The 18,622-nt window shown below is 38.5% G+C and overlaps 1 protein-coding gene across 1 annotated transcript in view; it reads left to right on the top strand.

Annotated features, from left to right (window-relative positions):
- Positions 1–18,622, top strand: part of arfgef3 (ARFGEF family member 3) — an 89,698-nt gene that overhangs the window by 13,777 nt on the left and 57,299 nt on the right. Inside the window, exons 3-8 of the mRNA XM_084736302.1 lie at positions 2,614–2,695; positions 3,262–3,402; positions 4,786–4,854; positions 14,680–14,796; positions 16,273–16,318; positions 18,441–18,525. Of these exons, the coding sequence (XP_084592428.1) occupies positions 2,614–2,695; positions 3,262–3,402; positions 4,786–4,854; positions 14,680–14,796; positions 16,273–16,318; positions 18,441–18,525 (540 nt within the window). The remainder of the gene's footprint in view (positions 1–2,613; positions 2,696–3,261; positions 3,403–4,785; positions 4,855–14,679; positions 14,797–16,272; positions 16,319–18,440; positions 18,526–18,622) is intronic.

Raw genomic sequence — 18,622 nt, 5'->3', positions numbered from 1 at the left:
CAAACTGTCCAAATTGAACCAATCACACTTGCTCCCTGCAAGCTCTACCAATAATAGCAATCCCCCAGGCAAACATCAAACATCATTTACGTCTCAATGAACCAACACAATGTTTTTTTTTTTATTATTCACTAATTTTTGCAGCCTTTTTGTGGAATACACAAAGTGCTCTTTTTCATCTTCAAATCAAGCATATCTTGTTCAAGATTTTGTAATCATGAACCTTTTTGGTGAGGTGACTTAGAACTTTTAAGGAATTATACAAAAACATTGCAACATTTTGAGTAAAACAAGACACTTGAGGACGTCATCTTTGGCTCTGGGAATCACTGACATTTTTCACCATTTTCTGACATTTTAAAACAAACAACTATTATTCGATCGATCAAGAGAATTATCGACTGATTAATCGACTATGAAAATAATTGTTTGTTGCAGCCATATTGCGTATCAATATAAGGAAGTAAACTAGGTCTTCATTTTTTCTAAATATATTCCCATGTGTTCTAAATGTTTTTCATATTTTCCTATCATTATATTTTCTGGGAAATGGTTTAGGTGGGTCTCACAAAATGGGATTCCCAGGTTTAAACCCCAGTCAGTACAGAGGACAAGAGTTAGCATTAGCTGTGTCTTTAACCACCAGTTCCAAGCTAACAAGCAGCAAAAATAAAGATGTTAATCACATTTAACACTCCTCATCTGAATCTGAGTCTAACTGAGGCTCAAACATGTTTGGCTAAAACTCTTCATGGTTCCTCTAATGCCATCTTGATGCACATAATTTCAAGGTAGTACAAGCAGCAGTGGATCAGAATTTTACAATGAGGGCTTCCGGAGTTTTTTTTCTTTTTCAGCGGGAAAAAACATATTAAACAAAGTATTTGCCTAGTATTAGTGTTTTCTTTACATACTTTAAAACTTATCTGTAGCAGAACTTTAAAATAACCTGAAGTGTACTGCGTTGACAAACCACAGTGGGTTTCTCTTCTGTTTCTGTCAGACTTGAATCGTATTTGAACTTGAGAGAATGGTGAAATAGCTTCTAGCACTAATGGAGCATGATGACCCTTTCAGCAGCAGAACAAAGAGAGATGAGCGAGGAGGCGCAGCCTTCTATCTCCTCTTCTCCCTCTCTTAAATAGTTTCCCCCTCAGGTGTGATTTGATGTTCTGAACTCTCCTGCAGGATCACTAAGAGCTGGAGAGAGGGAGTTCATGATGGAGGTCAAGACTCAGACCTTCTCATATTCCGCTGATCTCTTTTCCCCTCAGTCCTCCGTAATCTCACTTCCTATTAAATATTGAAGTTGTGAGGCAACAATAAACATTTCTGACTGGCTGCAGTCGGCTCTGCAGAGCTGAACTGTGACTGTGGTTTGATATATATATAATGTATCAGACACTGTGGGATGTTGTAGCAGATGTAGCCATGGAGAAACACATGTTTCACACATGCAACCGGATGAAGACTAGGCTGGCATTTAATTATAGGTGTGAATCTGGTTCATCAAAAGCCACAGTTATCATCAAATAACAAATTAAATCTAAACTGATAACAAAAATGATCACTTGAAAATACATCAGTGTGATAAGAACTAGCTAAAATGTAAAATTCAATGTAAATATTTTTCACTTGCCTGGTTTGGCGGGTGGGTCAATAATCTACTTGCCCAAGGTCAATTTTTACTTTCCTCTGTGCAAATAGTTTTGTTAGCAGTTATTAATAACAGCAAAGACCAAAAGTTGTAAAACTTGTGTTTAATATTGAGCTGCAACAACTTTAAAGTATCAGAAAATAGTAAAAAATGTCCATCCCAGTTTCTCAAAGTCCAAGAAGATGTCTTTAAATGTCTCATGTAGTTAGTCTAAAACCCAAAGACATTCACTTTAACATGATAATAAACAAAGAAAAGCCCGATCATTTCATATTTAAGTAGCTGAAAACAGCATTTGCTGCCATTTATGTGAGTTGCCAGATTTAGCCTTCTTGCCCAACATGGTGTTTTACTTGTCCTGGGCAGGTGGGCAATCCTTATTGTTGACCCCTGAATGACAGAAACCATCTTTGGGAAAAAAAAAATGTCCCAGATGTCCCATCTGCTAACATGGAGGTGGGGTGTGGTTTATGACCTATACTGCAACCAGCCACCAGGAGGTGATAGAGATGTTTTGTCACATCACCATCTCTACATCTGTCAGTGATCCAGACATCACCAATCTATCTGCAAGGTATGCTGTGGTAAAGATGTAGGCGTCACTGACTACGTACATTGATGACACCGCTTTGAGAAATAGTGATCCATCATCTCGCCTTCAGAGGAATCGTGCTGTCATGTTACTGTGCAGAACTCCTCCATCACTCCAGATAACCTCCTCTGTCCCTGGACTGTTGTTCTCTGTGTTGTTCTCCATAATGCTTTGCTAGTAGTGGCACACTCCTATCACTGTGGGTTTGACGTCACTGTTGTGCATCACGTTGCGAGTGGAGCAAAAGAAAGACACTTCTAGCTAGTATGATGAAAACACTACTTTACTACAGTCCTGGAAGCTCTACTGAAAGCAGTCATGGCAACAGAGATGATGTAACCTGTTTGTGTTTGTGTGCTTTCAGGGAGCGCTGTCTGCTGCCTCTACAGATGGCTCTGGAGTCGAAAAACACCAAACTGGGACAGACGGCGCTTACTGGAATGCAGGTACTGCAACATACAGTTTTATACAGAATACAATGTTCCCCTGTTCTTCCTTTTATCCTATGGTTTTGCAGAGAATCTGTGGTTTGCAACAACATCAACTTCAATAAAAAGAAGAAATAACATAATTATCCTTTAACAATTGAAAAGTTGAATTCATAAGCACTAAAATGCACCCTTGTTCAACTCAGTGCACTCAATACACAGCTTAGATACAGCCTTAGATAAATACAGCTGTGTAAATGACATTAGTTAAACTTCTCTCTTCTTGCACTGCTTCTCCACTGTGTTTGACAACTCATAATTAACCTGTAATTACAAGGGATTAACAATATATCGGATATTGTAATATCACCATTCAAGAGTGTACCAGACTGTGACAATATCTGCTGTAATATTACATGGTTATTTATTTATTTATTTGTTTGTTTTGTTAAAGGACAACTTCTGACTGTGTTTGTTTTGCAGTTTTGCATACATAATTAAAGCATTCATTGCCAATGATGATTTATTTTTTTACAGCAGTGTTCTGCTCAGTGAAACTCTTCTCTCTGCCTTTCTCCGATCAGAAGCTCCTGTGTGAGGACAGGTTTGTGGGTGGAGTCACCATGGAGGTGGAGGTCCTGGAGAAGCAGCTGCTCAGCCAGATGTTGGACGCTATCAGAGTCACCCCATCTCTCCACGAGGACCTGCAGGTGGAAGTCATGAAGGTAGGACCTGAAGATGTATGAACACACTGCTCTTGCCCCAAATCTTGATCTAAGTCTCTAAAGACACTGGACTGAACGTCTGCCAGTAAACTCTGATCTGATATGCGTTTTTGAATATTTACTTTAGTTTTTCTGTTGCACAGTGCACACCCAGTCTGCAGCAGGCCGACATTAAAATGAGTAAAGGGATGTAAATATGCTTGGCAGCTGAACAGCTCTGCATGAAGAAAATGTTTGCCTGCATTGCAGCTTTTTCTTTGATGGTGATGTGACGTCTTCAGAGCTCAACCTCATGTTGCTTTGTGTCCTCTCTGTCTTTGCGTTCAACTTAAAGGGGTAGTCCGGGTTTTGTGAAGCGGGTTTGTATGAGGTAATTACCCATAGTCAGTGTATTACCAACAGTAGATGGTGATCACTCTTTTTTCTGTATGAAAACTTGTGTAATGTCATGTGTGGACTGTGGATCGACAGGAATGGGATGGAACTGGAATCGATCTTCCAGGACCGGGACTGGACAGGATTTTTTTTTTTCACTCTGTCATGGGATTAGGATGGGTATTTTTGTGGCAGAGGGATGGAACAGAAGTGAAAATCCACCCCTTGTCGCACTCGTATTTTAGCCAATGTAAATAGCTCAGCAAGAATAAAAAAAAAATGTGTGTATGCTATATTTTGAATATTTATATCAACCTTGTCCAATGGGAAACCAGCGTTACATAAACCAAATATCACTCTCTCCCTCAACCAAAGTCCACTGGCAAAATAGGTCATTTAACCTTGCTGAACACAGGAGTTGCTGGTCTACAATGGCCTCAGTTGGTTAGTTTGTTGTTATTATTGTGTGATTTTGGGGTTTTAAAGGGTTTGCTCGGATTCATCAAAGTGACACAATAACACAAACTAACCAACAGATCAAAAAGCAGCTCCTGTGTTCCACGAGGTAAAAATGACTGATTTTGCCAATGGAGTTTGGTTGAGCAATAAAGAACTATATTTGGCTGATCAAACACAGGTTTACCTTTGTAAAAGGCTCTCTGATGAGAAGGGAAACATTCTTTTTTTTTCTTTTTGAGCAAATTTTTATTTGGAACCAGGGCAAGAGTTTGTTATCCCTCCCCATGGCAGCACACCCCCACAGCTGTAAGAGCACACTTGAACTGAAATTGAATGATACACTGACTATTGAGTACCTCCACTTCACATAATCCAAACCATCCCTTTAATATGGTCTGACTCTGTCACAGTGTGTATGATTGCGATGAGGTTGCATCAGTTGAAGTCTGATTCATTTCACCCACATTATAAAGAATAACGGAAACATGAATCACCGACTTTATTCTCTTTCATAAAGCAGAGAACTGTGTTTGTGTCTCCTGTGTGCAGGTCCTGCTGTGCATCACCTACTCACCAAACTTTGACATTAATGGAGACTCCATCCTCCGGATCGCTGAGGTAGGACGGCCTGAGTCTGTCTTATGCACAGCAGCTTCATCATCAGATATTTGAGATTTTACATCAAACAACAAACAGATACTTTCTTTTTGCTTCAGCGGTAATAAATAACAAACAGGCAGAAATTAATATTTTAAATTCCTTGTTCAGCTGTTGTTGGGAACATTAGAGGCAGCTGGATATAGAAATGCAGCTGAGATACAGCCATTAGATTTCTGTTGGTTTACAAATCTATCTGTATCTGTTCAGCCAACAAAATGATCTGTCTCTGTATCTGTATTTGGATAGAAGACCAGAAGTGGGCGTGGTTTATACCAGAAGTCAGGTTAAATCAAGTAAATGTTTTATTTGCTAAGCTCGTCTTCATTGGTAATGCAATTGTTGTCCCTTCGAAGCATCAAACTGATTTAATATTGACATATAATTCATTACCTAATGGATTTTTTGGGCTGATGCCAATACCTGTATTTGGGAGTAAAGAAAATACAGTATTGATATATTGGTCAATATTTTATATTTTTTATTTTATAGAATATATACATAAACACACAGTTTTTGCAATGATCTTAAAAGTTGTTAACCCTTCTGACAAAGAGATGTAATGGAAGCAGGATTATGTTAAACCTGATGTAAGAAAAAAGATCAACCAAAATGCTAAAGCCAGCAAGTAAAAACAATCTGCATTATGTTCTGTGTTAAAAAAGTCTTCATATAAGTGTGGATTGGAAAACATATATGCAAAACAGATACTGACCAATAAAGCTGTGATAGGCCAATATAAGGTAGATAGTATCAGTTGACAGATCCATCAGTTTAGCTCTAGTTTCCACATCCTCATTCTGTACTTCTCATCTTTCTCACTCTTCTTTTATTTTTAAGCTAAACTAAGTTTATGAGCTGAACCACACAATCACCCTCCCTTCATCTGGAGGACAGAGCACAATAAGAAACTGAAAGTGCAGTTCTTGGCTAGGAAACAGATGGTGAAGCACCTACTGCAGTGCCACTACAACTGTTAGATACAACCAGCAGAGATTTGCAAAGTTCGGCCAACGTTAACACAAACTCCACATACATTGTCTCGAGCTGAAACAAGATTTCAAACTGAAGCAGTTGTTAATCACTCAGCCGGTTAACAAGAGTGAGAAGTCAGCTGTTAACGCAGTCAGAAGAGTCAAAAAAAAGGATTACTGCCTTACAGCTGTTTGTCTCCACCAACCAGTCAAGTAACAGTTTACATCCATGTCTGGGATAATAATATTACAATATCAAAATGACATACTTGTGTAAAAATTTAGGTAGATAAAAGTAGTTAGAGTTTCACAGAAAATGAGTAGGAGGCATGTTCACAGTTTTACAAACTAAATGAACTTTAATGAGGTCTGAAAGAAAATGAAATTGACCTGCACTGTTGTTTGCAGTTTCCTCTTTGTGGAGTTCTTAACTTTGTCCTGATGAAGAAGCAAAATTGAAGCATCATTTTTTTCCTTTCTTTTCTGTCCCAAACCATGCGAGTGACAAATAGCATCGCTTCTTATTCTAAAGAAAATGACGGTGAGCTGTGAGCATTGCAAGCAGAACATGAGCTCAATCTATTTTTAAAGGTGAAGCTTTGCTCCGTCCCCACTCACCCGAAGGCCTTGTCTCATGCTGTAATCTCATCAATTATTCAGAGGGTTGAAATGAGCGGTCCAGCACACACACAAACACACACATTAAAGGAGATTGGCTGATTTTGGAAGATGAAGACAAAGAGGCTTTAGATGTGAAGAGAGCCTGGGTCAGTTCGAAGAAAGTTTCAGGGTTCACCATCAAATCTGGATTAGCTATCAAAACTCATGATGGTGCATATATATCTTAAATATCAGATGGCATGAATTAAAGCAAAATAAATGTTCAAAGCTCAGGAGTGATGATTTGTTAGGGCTGTATCTCTTTTGTTGGATTTCAGAAGATGGATTTCAGAGGCTCAGCACAGTCCTGAAGTAACACTTTGGGTTTTGAGTATCTAACACCCACCACATGTAGGCTTTAAAAATGGCTCTGCAAGTTTAAAACCTGCTCCTTTGTGAAGGCTGGCTGCTGCAGTCTGCTTTGATTCACAACAGTTACAGTGGATTCCAAAGCAAAAAAGCCAAAAATAGCATCAAAACATCTATAAAAATTGAGAGTTTAATCTCCTCCACCATCGATTTGTTCCAAAAAATCTCCACATAAGTGATACTTATAACTAACTTTTTGAAGACTAAATACGTGAGGTGCATATTATTTCACCGGTGCAGCTCTGTCTCACCCCGTCTGTGACACAGTGTGTCTGCTGATTGATTGATTGATCATGACTTCTAACCAATTAGATGTGCTGCTGTAGGCGGGACATTGAGCCAGACTACAGAGCGTAGTTGTATATTATACTGTACAGTGTATAATGATCTAATATATGTGTAGTATATACATAGTACAGCACTGTATAAGTTTGAAGTTTTTAATATTATTACCGTTATCATTACTATTATCATTATTATTACATTACATAACTATGGTGATAATTACAGACAAAGATCAAAGACAAGTGCATTTTTTAAATAATTTAAGCCTAATCCCACCACTTTTTTCTTTTTTGCTGATCCGAAAAATGATCCGATCCGTGACTCAAAACTGTGATACGACCCAAATCGTGATTTTTTGATCCGTTGCACCCCTACTCAGTAAAAGAGTTAAGTAATTCAGCAACTGACTGTTTTTTTTAAATGGTGCAATAACTTTGTGGTGTATTTCGGGTTACTGTTGTCAAATGGAAAATCAGTAATCGCTAATCGAGAATCATTAATAATCGTAATCAAATCGGATTGGGAAATCAGACAGATGAACCACCCCTACAATGCAATGCAGTAGTGATGACAGCAATGTAACACAAAGGCAGAGAGCGACTGAGGAAGGCAGCTCTGGTATAAAGTCAATAGTGCTTCCATATAAGTAAGGTTTCACTTTGCTATGTATAATTTATTTTTAGAATTAGTTTAATGTTAACGCTGGTTACCATGGTTACGCATCTTCAAATAGCAAGGAAGCTCCCAGGAGGTGATGTGATGCATGCTGAGCAGTGTGTCCCAAAAGATACACACTGTGTTCAGGATTGTTTTGGGGGGCGGACCTGAAACTGCTCAGTGACATGCCAGAGCCGTGGGTCCCCCGTAACTTTAAGGACTCTCTCCCGTCCAAATCAGCTCAGCAGTTCACTTCAGCTCACTTCAGTTCCAACAACCTGACACAGAAGAAAAAAAAAATACCATCCTGTCACCGTCCTCTGACTCTGGTGAATAAAACATGTCAGGACATTAAAGCTGCTAGACGGAGCGTCCATGTTTCAAGTCATTTTCAGGTCCTAGTGATGTTTTGATGCTGAGACAACGGAGCGGACACACCCTCCAGTTTTTTCATGATTTCGGGATGGGTGGTTAATAACACATGTTTCTGGGGTGTGACAAACTCAGAACACACATTTATTGCTGCTTTGTTACCTTTAATGACGTGGGTGTGAAGGGTAAACTGAGGCTGAGGATGTGGTGTGAAAAGGCCCTATGGTGGGTGAATATGTGATAATCCAAAAATAGATTTTTGAGCATTTGTAATTCCTCTGAATAGACACAACAAAAGGCATTATGTAGCAGTGAATGAATGAAACCACACCACGACCTGGACATGCTCCACCTGAGCTGAAAAATAATGACCTGAAAATGTCATTTCAGTCATTAATGTGCAGCCCTGAACAACAACCAGCCCACCCTGTTATCTCCACACATTAACCCAAATGCCAAAACTGGCGTATTGTTCTCCGGCGTTATCTGTTTTTTGCTGTAACATCACTCCCCTCAGCAGCAGGAGCATCGCCTGGACCCAGGTGACGTGTGACGTCCATTAACAGCTCATAAAAACCTGCTCAACATGTTGTGTTAATGGGCTCTGTGCAGTCAGGACCGGCCATCTGGTGTGTGTGTGTGTGTGTGTGTGTGTGTGTGTGTGTGTGTGTGTGTGTTTGTGTTTGGTCATAACTCAGGGTGACTCGAGAGGTTGTCAGCACCACTCCATTATCAGCATTATACCATGCAAGCAGTGAGGCTCGGTGCAGGTTCTTAATGCAGGGATTGGCAGCGTTGAGGGATTTATTCAGTTCCAAAACACCCAGAGCTCGAGGTTAATACTTAACCATACTACTGTATCTGTTACATGAAAAGTAATTTGCACCCTCGGAGATTATTCCTGTCACCAAAAATTGAGTTTTTCTGTCTCGTTTAACGTGCCTTGAGTTCTTGCTTTAAGGCAACAAATGAAGTCCCTCATTAGAGACAAACCCATTAACAGATAAAGGACCAACATTTGACACCTAATTTGGTTTTGAACTGTAATTATATGACGAATATCAAGTCAAAATGCAAAGCTGAAAAGATGCATTGTGCAATATTTTAGTTGCTACGTCTAGGGCTGTGACGACTGTAGCAGCTGACTGAAATCCCGCGAGATCCCATGAGATCTTGCGAGATTGTGTTCCCGCTAGTACATAATCTTAATATAATAGTATGATAAGTGCATGTAACCTGGAGGACTTTTGGAGAAATGTGAAATAGTATTTAATGAATATTTGATAATCAGTGTTTTATTATGAACATCCAGTTGACAAGAAAAGTCGCAAAAATGTTTGTGAATGCTGTCAAATATAGTTCTTAGAAAGACTGAAAATCAGAATTGGCTGAAAGTGGTACCGGCCAGTCAGGCCTTTAAAAAATCGGAAATCAGAATTGACCAAGAAAATTGTAATCTACACAATTCTCTGGTTTCAGCTTCTTAAATGCAAAAATTTTCTGGCTTCTTTACTCCTCTATTCAGATAAACTGAATATCTTTTGGTTGTGGACAGAACAAGACATCTGAGGACATCAGCTTGGACTTTGTGAAGATATTTTTCATCATTTTCTGAATTTTTAAAACAAACAATTATTAATAACCACTATGAATCAATTAATCAGCTAAGAAAATAATAAATAGTTGCAGTCCCAATTGAAGCATACTATGATATGCATAGTGTAGCTCCTTTAAGTGACAAGACAGTGTGTGAGTGTGTGTGTTGTGTGTAGATATATTATAATGAACTATATACAGTGTGCAAAGATGGCGCCCATTCAGTTGCTCGCCTGGCTCATAAGCCAAAAAAACTTTTCTAGCTTCCAGGTCTACTTCCTGGTTTTATTGCCCACTGAATATGCCCCCACCCGCACATTCCCGCTCAACCCATAGATGTTTTTCTTTTACAAAAACAAAACTCCATGGATCAAAAATTCATAACTGACCTTGTTTGCAGTTTGAGTTGTCCTGTCAACAGTTTAACAGACGTCTCTTTTATTATGTTGGCTTTTGGAGAAAAACCTTTTTTTGGGCACAGGGGAATTTTTTGCTGCAGTACCGCAAGCAACCACTGGAAAAACTTGGAGGTGACACTGAGCAGCAGTGCCCTGTCATGGTTTATATAAAACATCTATGGCTGTGGACAAGAAAAGGAGAATGAGCGGCAAACTGCCAGTGCAGCTCATAGCAGAGCAGAAACCTAAACTTAGCAGTAAGTTGTCAATCTGGTAGTAAATGTACAGTTCAGGTTACAGTGTGTCAGTTAGTAAATCCTGCAGCTCAACACCAGGGAAAGTCTCACCTGTTATTTAAGTGAAGGGTTAGCTGTAAAATAAGCTGTGCAGGAAAGGCTAATGTAAGCTAATGCTAATTCTAGTGCTGTACCTCAATGTCAGCTCCTGTGCATCATTTTAACTTTTGTTACTGCTGCAGGTTTTTCTTTTCCCTTCAGCTGCTGTTATCTTTTTTGTTATCTTTTTTTGTTCATCACATGTACTGCCTATTAGCTAAAAACTGAACTGTATTTTGAGGGGGGTTCGATTTTTAGTCTTCAAAAATCTTGTGGCTATTAAACTTTGTAACAGGCCAATCTACTAGTGTTTAATTTTTTTTTTTTACTAAGTCGAGAAGTCAACTTCGTCAGATGGAAAATCTGATGTTAATGTCTTACGGAGTTGTCAAACTGTTCCATTTTTTCCATTTCACGGCATAATCATACTGAGCAGCCATTTTATTTTTAAAGTTGCCAAAGTTCTCTTAATGCTAATCAAAATGCTCATTTTCAAACCGTAATTATTATTTAGCTTTGATTTAGAAGGACTACAGAGTTGAGACGCATCTGATAGTAATTTTATTTAATGAATTTGTCAAAAAATAGAAAACTTTGCAGGTCTTGAGCAGTATTCCTGCCTTTTTTAAACCAGGAAGTGAGACAGGGGTCTGTAGAGTAAAGCTAACCCTTTTTATACCTGATTAGATCATGTTTTTGTAAAAATCTGACAGAATTGATGGAAATCTGGGACACAACTTTAAACATTTTTTATAAAAAATCATAATCTACATTGTGTAGCTGTGAAATATAAAATCTTAAGCCTGTGTCATGTTCATACTTACACTGAACTGCAGCTCTAAGAAACTGTAACATTGATTGCTTGCGTGTGGTGCAAGTGTTAAAACTCCTGGAGCTACGAGAAGTTTTAATTTTGGGAGGCAGCTCCTTACACTGTTCCATCTCACACAAATTCATTCTCACCGCAGCTGGAAGGCTTAAGGATGCAGGATGTATTGATCTGCCATCGATTAGGCCCAGGTGGTGAAAAACATCCCCGAGGCTGCCAGGACTTAATATGTGAATATAATTAGCAGAGATGGTCTTTGTTCTTAGCTGTACGTGAGGCTGGACCCACTAACTCTCAGCCCCTCTATTGTCAGAGGACCGAACGGATCTTTATTAATTGGTTAAGTAAATCAGCGCTGACATTTTCTGCACCTCTTCCCTTAAACCCTCGTCCTGTTCACCTCTGAAAGGATTTGTGGAGCGGGACAATCCCTCTTGGACAAAACAACGTTGCGCAAATTCAGTCAATCCCAGCTTTAGTTCCAAGATTGTAGAGTTAAGACAAATCCTCTCAATATTTAGCAAAAAACAGTCAAATCAAAATTGACCTCAGTGAACCAGTGTTTGTTAGTGCCTGTGGTGTCTGATTTGAGGCAGAGCTTCCTCTCCGGTTGTGTATCGATCCGAACAAGCTCCAACGATTTAAATCCCAGCTAATCAATTTTAATTTTCTACTTAAACTAAACCATCTTTAAACTAATACCTCTGAATAATAGTTTTGGAGCTTGTTTGGTGTGAGAGTGTAAATGTCAAATGAAAGTTTAATGTCAAGCTTCAAGTTTATTCACATCACCTGCTGCGATTACAGAATAACATTTTCAGCAGTTTCAAATTGAACACTTTTTGGTCACACCTTATTTTACAGTATCAGATTAGACAAAAACTACAGTAATTCTTTATTAAATAGTAGTTACACCATTATTAAACACCATGCAAATAATAAGGTGTAACAAGCCATGTTTTTTTTATCAAATTGGACAAAAAAGAAATAATATGTTTTTTATTAGACAGTATTAACCCCTTAAATATATCCTGATTAATTGTGGACACATTTCAACAAAACTCTGCTGTAAATTAGATCGTATTATTTCCCACTGTTAGACCCTTCTTATACTTTATTAGAGGGAAATGAGGGACACATGACAACAGACCTGTGCTGTTAACTGAAGTGTATTATTTTTCACTATTAGACCCTTACAAGACTTTTTTAGAGGGCACTTAGGGATACATTACAACAGAACTGTACTGTAAATTAAAGTGTGTTATTTCCAACAGTTAGATCCCTATGAAACTTTGTTAGAGGGTAATTAAGGACGCATTACAACAGATCCCATGATAGATCCCAAAAATAGGATAAAGAGAAGATGGTCTATAAGGAGACGCAGCAGCTGAGCAGCTGACAATGTCGCAGAACAGCTCTTAATGCTAATGTTAGCCAGCAGCAGACTGCTGTTCACAGAGGGACAGTTAAAATCTCACTTTTTGTTCTGGCTGAAGAATGAACAACCTGTGTTGATCCATGTGCTCAGACATTGTCTCATCCAGTTTTGGAGAAATATGTGAAATAGTATTTAATGAATAGTATTTAATGAATATTTAATAGTCAGTGTTTTATTATGAACATCCAACTTAATTTTACAAGAAAAGCTCCCAAAATGTCTTTGAATGCTGTCAATTATAGTTCTTTGAAAGACTGAAAATTGGAATCGGACAAAATCAGTATCAGCAAGTCAAGCCCTTAAAAATCAGAAATTGGATTAGGCCAAGAAAATTGAATTCAGTGCATCTGTACTGTGCACTGAAGTGTATTGTTTCCGACTTCACTTTACATTACAGTTCTATACTGTACTGTGAACTGAAGTGTATCATTTCCCACTGTTAGACTTTATTAATTGGGTAATTAGGTTCGCATTACAACAGTATTGTAATTTAGACAGAAATAAATAGATATACCCTATAATTATTCACCATATAACCAAATCATACTGCAATTATCAGTGCAAGAAGCTGTCTCTGAGCATGTGATGAGTTATGTTTCATGCATTTTTTGTTTTTCAATAATGGATTTTATTTTGCAGTGGAAAAGCAGTTCAGTTAACATTGTGATGCTGAGTCAGCACAGGCACGCAGTAGGCTGTGTAGGCTGTTATCTGGTTGAAGAAAAGAGAAAAGGTACTTTTTAAAACCATGCACACCAGGAATATTTAAAGTTAAAAATGAACTAAAGTGAAGTCCACATATCTGCTACTTGAGACTCACCCTCTTTGGCTGGTCCTGTTACAGTTGGCAGAGCAGCCAAAACAGATGTCTGCTCCTTTAATTAAATCATATTATCTGCCTCCAGCAAAGCATTATAATATGTCTGTGCAGGCCCCCGTCGACAAAATGTCCCTCTGCCTCTCTAATTTTGGCCTTTGTAGATCTGGCTCACATATCGCTTTTGAATTGGGAAGTATCAAATATATGTGATTTGACTTTGGTTTACAGTGCAGTTCTGTTGTAATGTGTCCCAAATTACAAAGTCTAATAAGAGTCTAATAAAGAATTCTAATTTTTTTCTAATTTGATACAAAGTACGGCTTGTTATGTCTTATTAATGTGCTGTAAAATACATTGTGAGCCATTTTTAATAGAAGATGTCACAAACTATTTTGCAATTTATCAAAATAACTGTAATGTAAAGTAATGACAAGAGGTCCTGTTGGGACTGAATGAAGAATATGTGTGTGTGTGTGTGTGTGTGTGTGTGTGTGTGTGTGTGTGTGTGTGTGTGTGTGTGTGTGTGTGTGTGTTTGCATTTATAGCTGGGTGTAAAGAGTGAAGCACTAACGCTCTGTTGTTCCCCATCCCAGTGGGACCATATGTGCTTAAAACACGCCATACTCTCATGATACTGTAAAGCACTTCTGATAAAAGCATCCACTGAAAAGCATGTGTTATATATGTCTGTGTGTGTGTGTTTTTTTGTGTGTCTGTATGTGTGTGTAGCTCAGCTGCTGACTAAGTGCTGTCTTACCTTCCACAGTGTTTACTCTGTGACCTTCTATTCTGGCCACTGACAATACATCCACCTGTCCCCTCCCTCTCATTAGTCTGGTTACCATGGTAACCTGTGACGCCATGGAAACCTCCCATAAATCTCCCTGGTAGTTCAGTGGTCCGCCAGTGATGCTGTCTTGGGACTGTGCGTCATGACTCCTGTTTTTGTGACTCAGACATACGAAAGATTGCACACTTACAGATGGAATTGCGTGTGTCTTTTGTGTGTATTTGTGTGTGTGTGTGTGTGTGTGTGTGTGTGTGTGTGTTTAGGTGTGTATCGAGACCTACGTGTCCAGCTGTCACCAGCGCAGCATCAACACGGCGGTCAGAGCCACGCTGAGCCAGATACTGGGAGACCTGACGCTCCAGCTGCGGCACAGACAAGAGGTCACGCCCTCATACAATACACACACAATACAGTGGTCTCACACACACACACACACACACACACACACACATACACACAGACACACACACACACACTCACACACACATCTGTGTGCACACTTGTAAATGAGGGGTGGGAATCACAGCAGAAGTCAAAATATAATGTTATTACACCATATCATATGCTGCACTCTGTTTTAGAGAAACAAAATTAACTGCAGAACAGAGGATGAGTAGTTCAAGGAGCCTGGGACATTTCAGTATTCACAACAAAAACAGGACCAGTTTTGCCTGTTTTGCAAACTAGAAATCTATGAAGTAGCTGAAATGATTAGTTGATTAATTGCTTAGACAACTGGCTCCCAACCTAGGGGTCGTGACCCCCATTAGGGGTCACCAAAGCTTCATGGGGGGTCATGATGCCTTCTTTTTGTAAGTGGTTTAAGAAAACTTATGTTTTAAATTATGCAGTAGGCCTTTCCAAACATTTAACGAACCAACTTAATGTAGTTGTTTTTTTTGTTTTTTTTTATCAGTGTAAAGTTTAGATTATTATTTGAGCTCTAAATTGAAAAGAAATCTCACGGCACGAGGGCACGGTGAAGATTTGATCATAAGCTAATATTCACAGAGCCTTCACTCTGTGTTAAACAACCTTGACAAAATGTTACATTTTGTCATTTCACATCATAATTGTACTGAGCAGCCAATTATTTTTTTTAAGTGTCTCAGACTTGTCTTAATGCCAGTCAAAATACACATTTTTAAGCCATAATTCTTATTTAGCTTTGATTTAGAAGGACTACAGAGTTGACATGTTATGGTTGACACATGTGATAACAATATTATTTAATGAACTTTTCAAAAAATTGAAAGTTTACCAGAAGTGAGAGAGTGGTCCTTGGGGTATAGCTAACCCTTTTTATGCCTGATTAAATCATGTTGATGGGAATCTGGGACACAACTTAAAAACATTTTCATAATAAATAGATTTTAAAACAAATATGATTAAAATAGCACATTTTAACACTTATGTTATCAGTAGGTATTGTAAGTATTAGTTTTTGAAGACTTTTAACACATTTTTAAAATGTTTGAAGACAGGGCAAGTTAAGAAGTTTAAAATAATTAAAGCAAACCAAACCATTTCAGACATATATATATATATATATATATATATATATATATGCCAGACATTACTGTATTTCATATACATAAATCCCTAAGGAATAAACTTATTGGAGTGTTGGTATGAATAATTTTTTAACACACAGGATACTGCGTATAGACAAAAACAATACTGGCACTCATACAGTAACACTCCACCAAACTGGCACATAATGACACTTTCTCATCTTCTCAGCGGCATGCTGTCACTCTTCTACATACACCATCACAGTTGTGTAGACACGAACCCCCCCCCAAAAAAGAGCCCCCCCATAGTAAACACACCTCCTGCTGTGTGCTCCTCCACAGGGGGCAGATGGAGACGAGGTGACTGCACCGCCGCTGCACAGAAGAGGTACATCATTACCAGCGCTGTTCTTCTCCTCTGCAGCTGTCCTCATCTGCTCCAGGGCTGTAATCACCTCTATTATATAATCATGCATATGATGATATAATATACCACTGAGATACGCTGAGTGGCCGATTAGTTACACCTGTACAATCATTTTACCATATGAAGTTGACAAAGTTCAGTTTTTCACGTGCACTTGTGTAAATTCTGTTTATTATTGAGGTCACGGTTAAAGGAATAGTTCAGTTTGTTTGGTACTTATTGATAGTCAGTGTATTACCTACAATAGATGGCTGTACCTGCACAAAAGCTAGGTAATGTCCTGCTGTGGACGGGGTCAGCAGCAAAGCATATTTTAGCTACTTAAAAGGGCTCCACCTAAAAAAAAAAAAAATCTGTATAATTTTAAGTGCACACTATATTTAGACTATTTTTATCACTTCATTTTCTGATTTTCTGGTGGGAAGCTGTCATTATATAAGCCAAGTATTGCTCTCTCCAAATCAACCAAACTCCATAGGTAAAACCAGTAATTTTACCCCATAGAACACAGGAGTCGCTGGTCCACCACTGCCTCAGTCTGTTAGTTTGTTTGTGTTCTCTCTTAGACTCCAGACTAAGCTTTAAGCCACACAATAACCCAAACGAACTAACAGATGGAGGCAGCAGTAGACTAGCAGCTCCTGTGTTATGTGAGGTTAAATTACTGATTTTGTCAAAGGAGTCAATACAATTACAGCACAGTACAATTATTGACATTGATTTTCTTAGGTGGCTGAAATACATTTTTAGGGTTCCCACATGTCCTGGAAAACCTGGAAAACAAAAGAAAGAAGAAAAGCTAAAATTCCCTGAAAATTATTTCAACATTCTCCTCTTTTCTTTTAACTTAGAATGAACTACTGTGCTGTCTATCAGAGCTCCCCAAAACGAATGACATTGCCATTTGAAGTTAAATGTTTAAGTTATGTACAGGAGTATTTTGAGCACACTGCTCCTGATGTCATAGATAGACTGCTGCTTCACATCTTTTAAACCAGACTTCCACATTAGTGTGTGGCACGATCCCTGTCTCTCTAAAGACCTGGTTTTGCTGCTGACCCCGTCCACAGCAGTACGTTGCTTATCTTCCTACATCAGTACTCCTGCTGCTTCTCCAAACTAATACTGTGCCAAACTGCCATCTACTCTAAGTAATACACTGACTATGGGTAAGTACTGCATACAACTGCACTTAAAAAATCCCAAACTATACCTTTATGTCTGATCTTTTGGCAGAATATTACAAATTTAATGTAGTCCAGTACAATGTGTGTCTATGGCCACAATGCTGAAATATAAAGTGTCATTGAATTAACACCTATGACAGCTTCAACAAATCTGAATATTAAAGGAATTAATTATTAGTGGCTGAACAGTTCATCAGATTCATTGGATGATTTTCAACGTCATTTTGTCCTGACTAGTCTGAGGTATGTTAAGAAACTTAAATATTTGGAGAAATGTGCTTATTTTAATTTTGAAGTCTGGTAGAGGCAGGATGTTTCTAAAATGGCACCATAAAGAGGATAAATCCTTGTGACTTGTGTAACTACAGTCTTTACTTACAGGATGAACTTTAGATGTTTTTCTCCACTAGTTGTAAGAATCTCAGATCAAAGTCTCAGCAGTTTTCTTCTCTCCAGTTTGTGCTGTTTTCTCGTGTGAAGTGAGCATTAAAGCTTCATGGAGTCTCCAGTGGCTGTGGAACTTAAATCTTCTTTAGTGTGCACTACAAACTGTTTATAGCTGTTGTAAAGCCACTGTAATCACCTGTCTGCAGGTAGTAAGAAACTCCCTCACAGAGACACTGAAGGGGCTTCTTTATGGTGCCATACAGCAACACACACACACACACACACACACACACACACACACACACACACATGAACGGTTTAGATGGATGCATCTGCAGGCAGAGAGCCAAACAGGTTCACAGAGAAAGTATTGATTTATTTTATTTATAACAGAGAAAACGTGAGAGACAGGAGAAAGTAATGTGTTCTTAATCACTTCATGAACATATTGAATAAAGATAAAGTGCTGTGAATTAACCTTGTTATGGTGTGTGTGTGTGTGTTTGCAGATATTTCTCCTACCAGTCAGGCTCTGTGTGAAGACGTGGTGACGGTTCTGACAGTTTTCTGTGAGAAGCTGGAGTCAGTGGACAGGTAACACTGCAGTATTTAATGTAACATTCATTCTTTTGTTGTTTTTAACCATCTATGGTCTGCATTATGATGCCACTTGGTAAAAAAAAAATATGTT

Source organism: Lutjanus erythropterus, chromosome 14, assembly GCF_056507025.1.
Source record: "Lutjanus erythropterus isolate fLutEry1 chromosome 14, fLutEry1.hap2, whole genome shotgun sequence".
Classification (NCBI taxonomy): domain Eukaryota; kingdom Metazoa; phylum Chordata; class Actinopteri; order Lutjaniformes; family Lutjanidae; genus Lutjanus; species Lutjanus erythropterus.
Note: the sequence above shows the minus strand (reverse complement) of the source record. Positions and strands in the feature narration are given on the sequence as shown.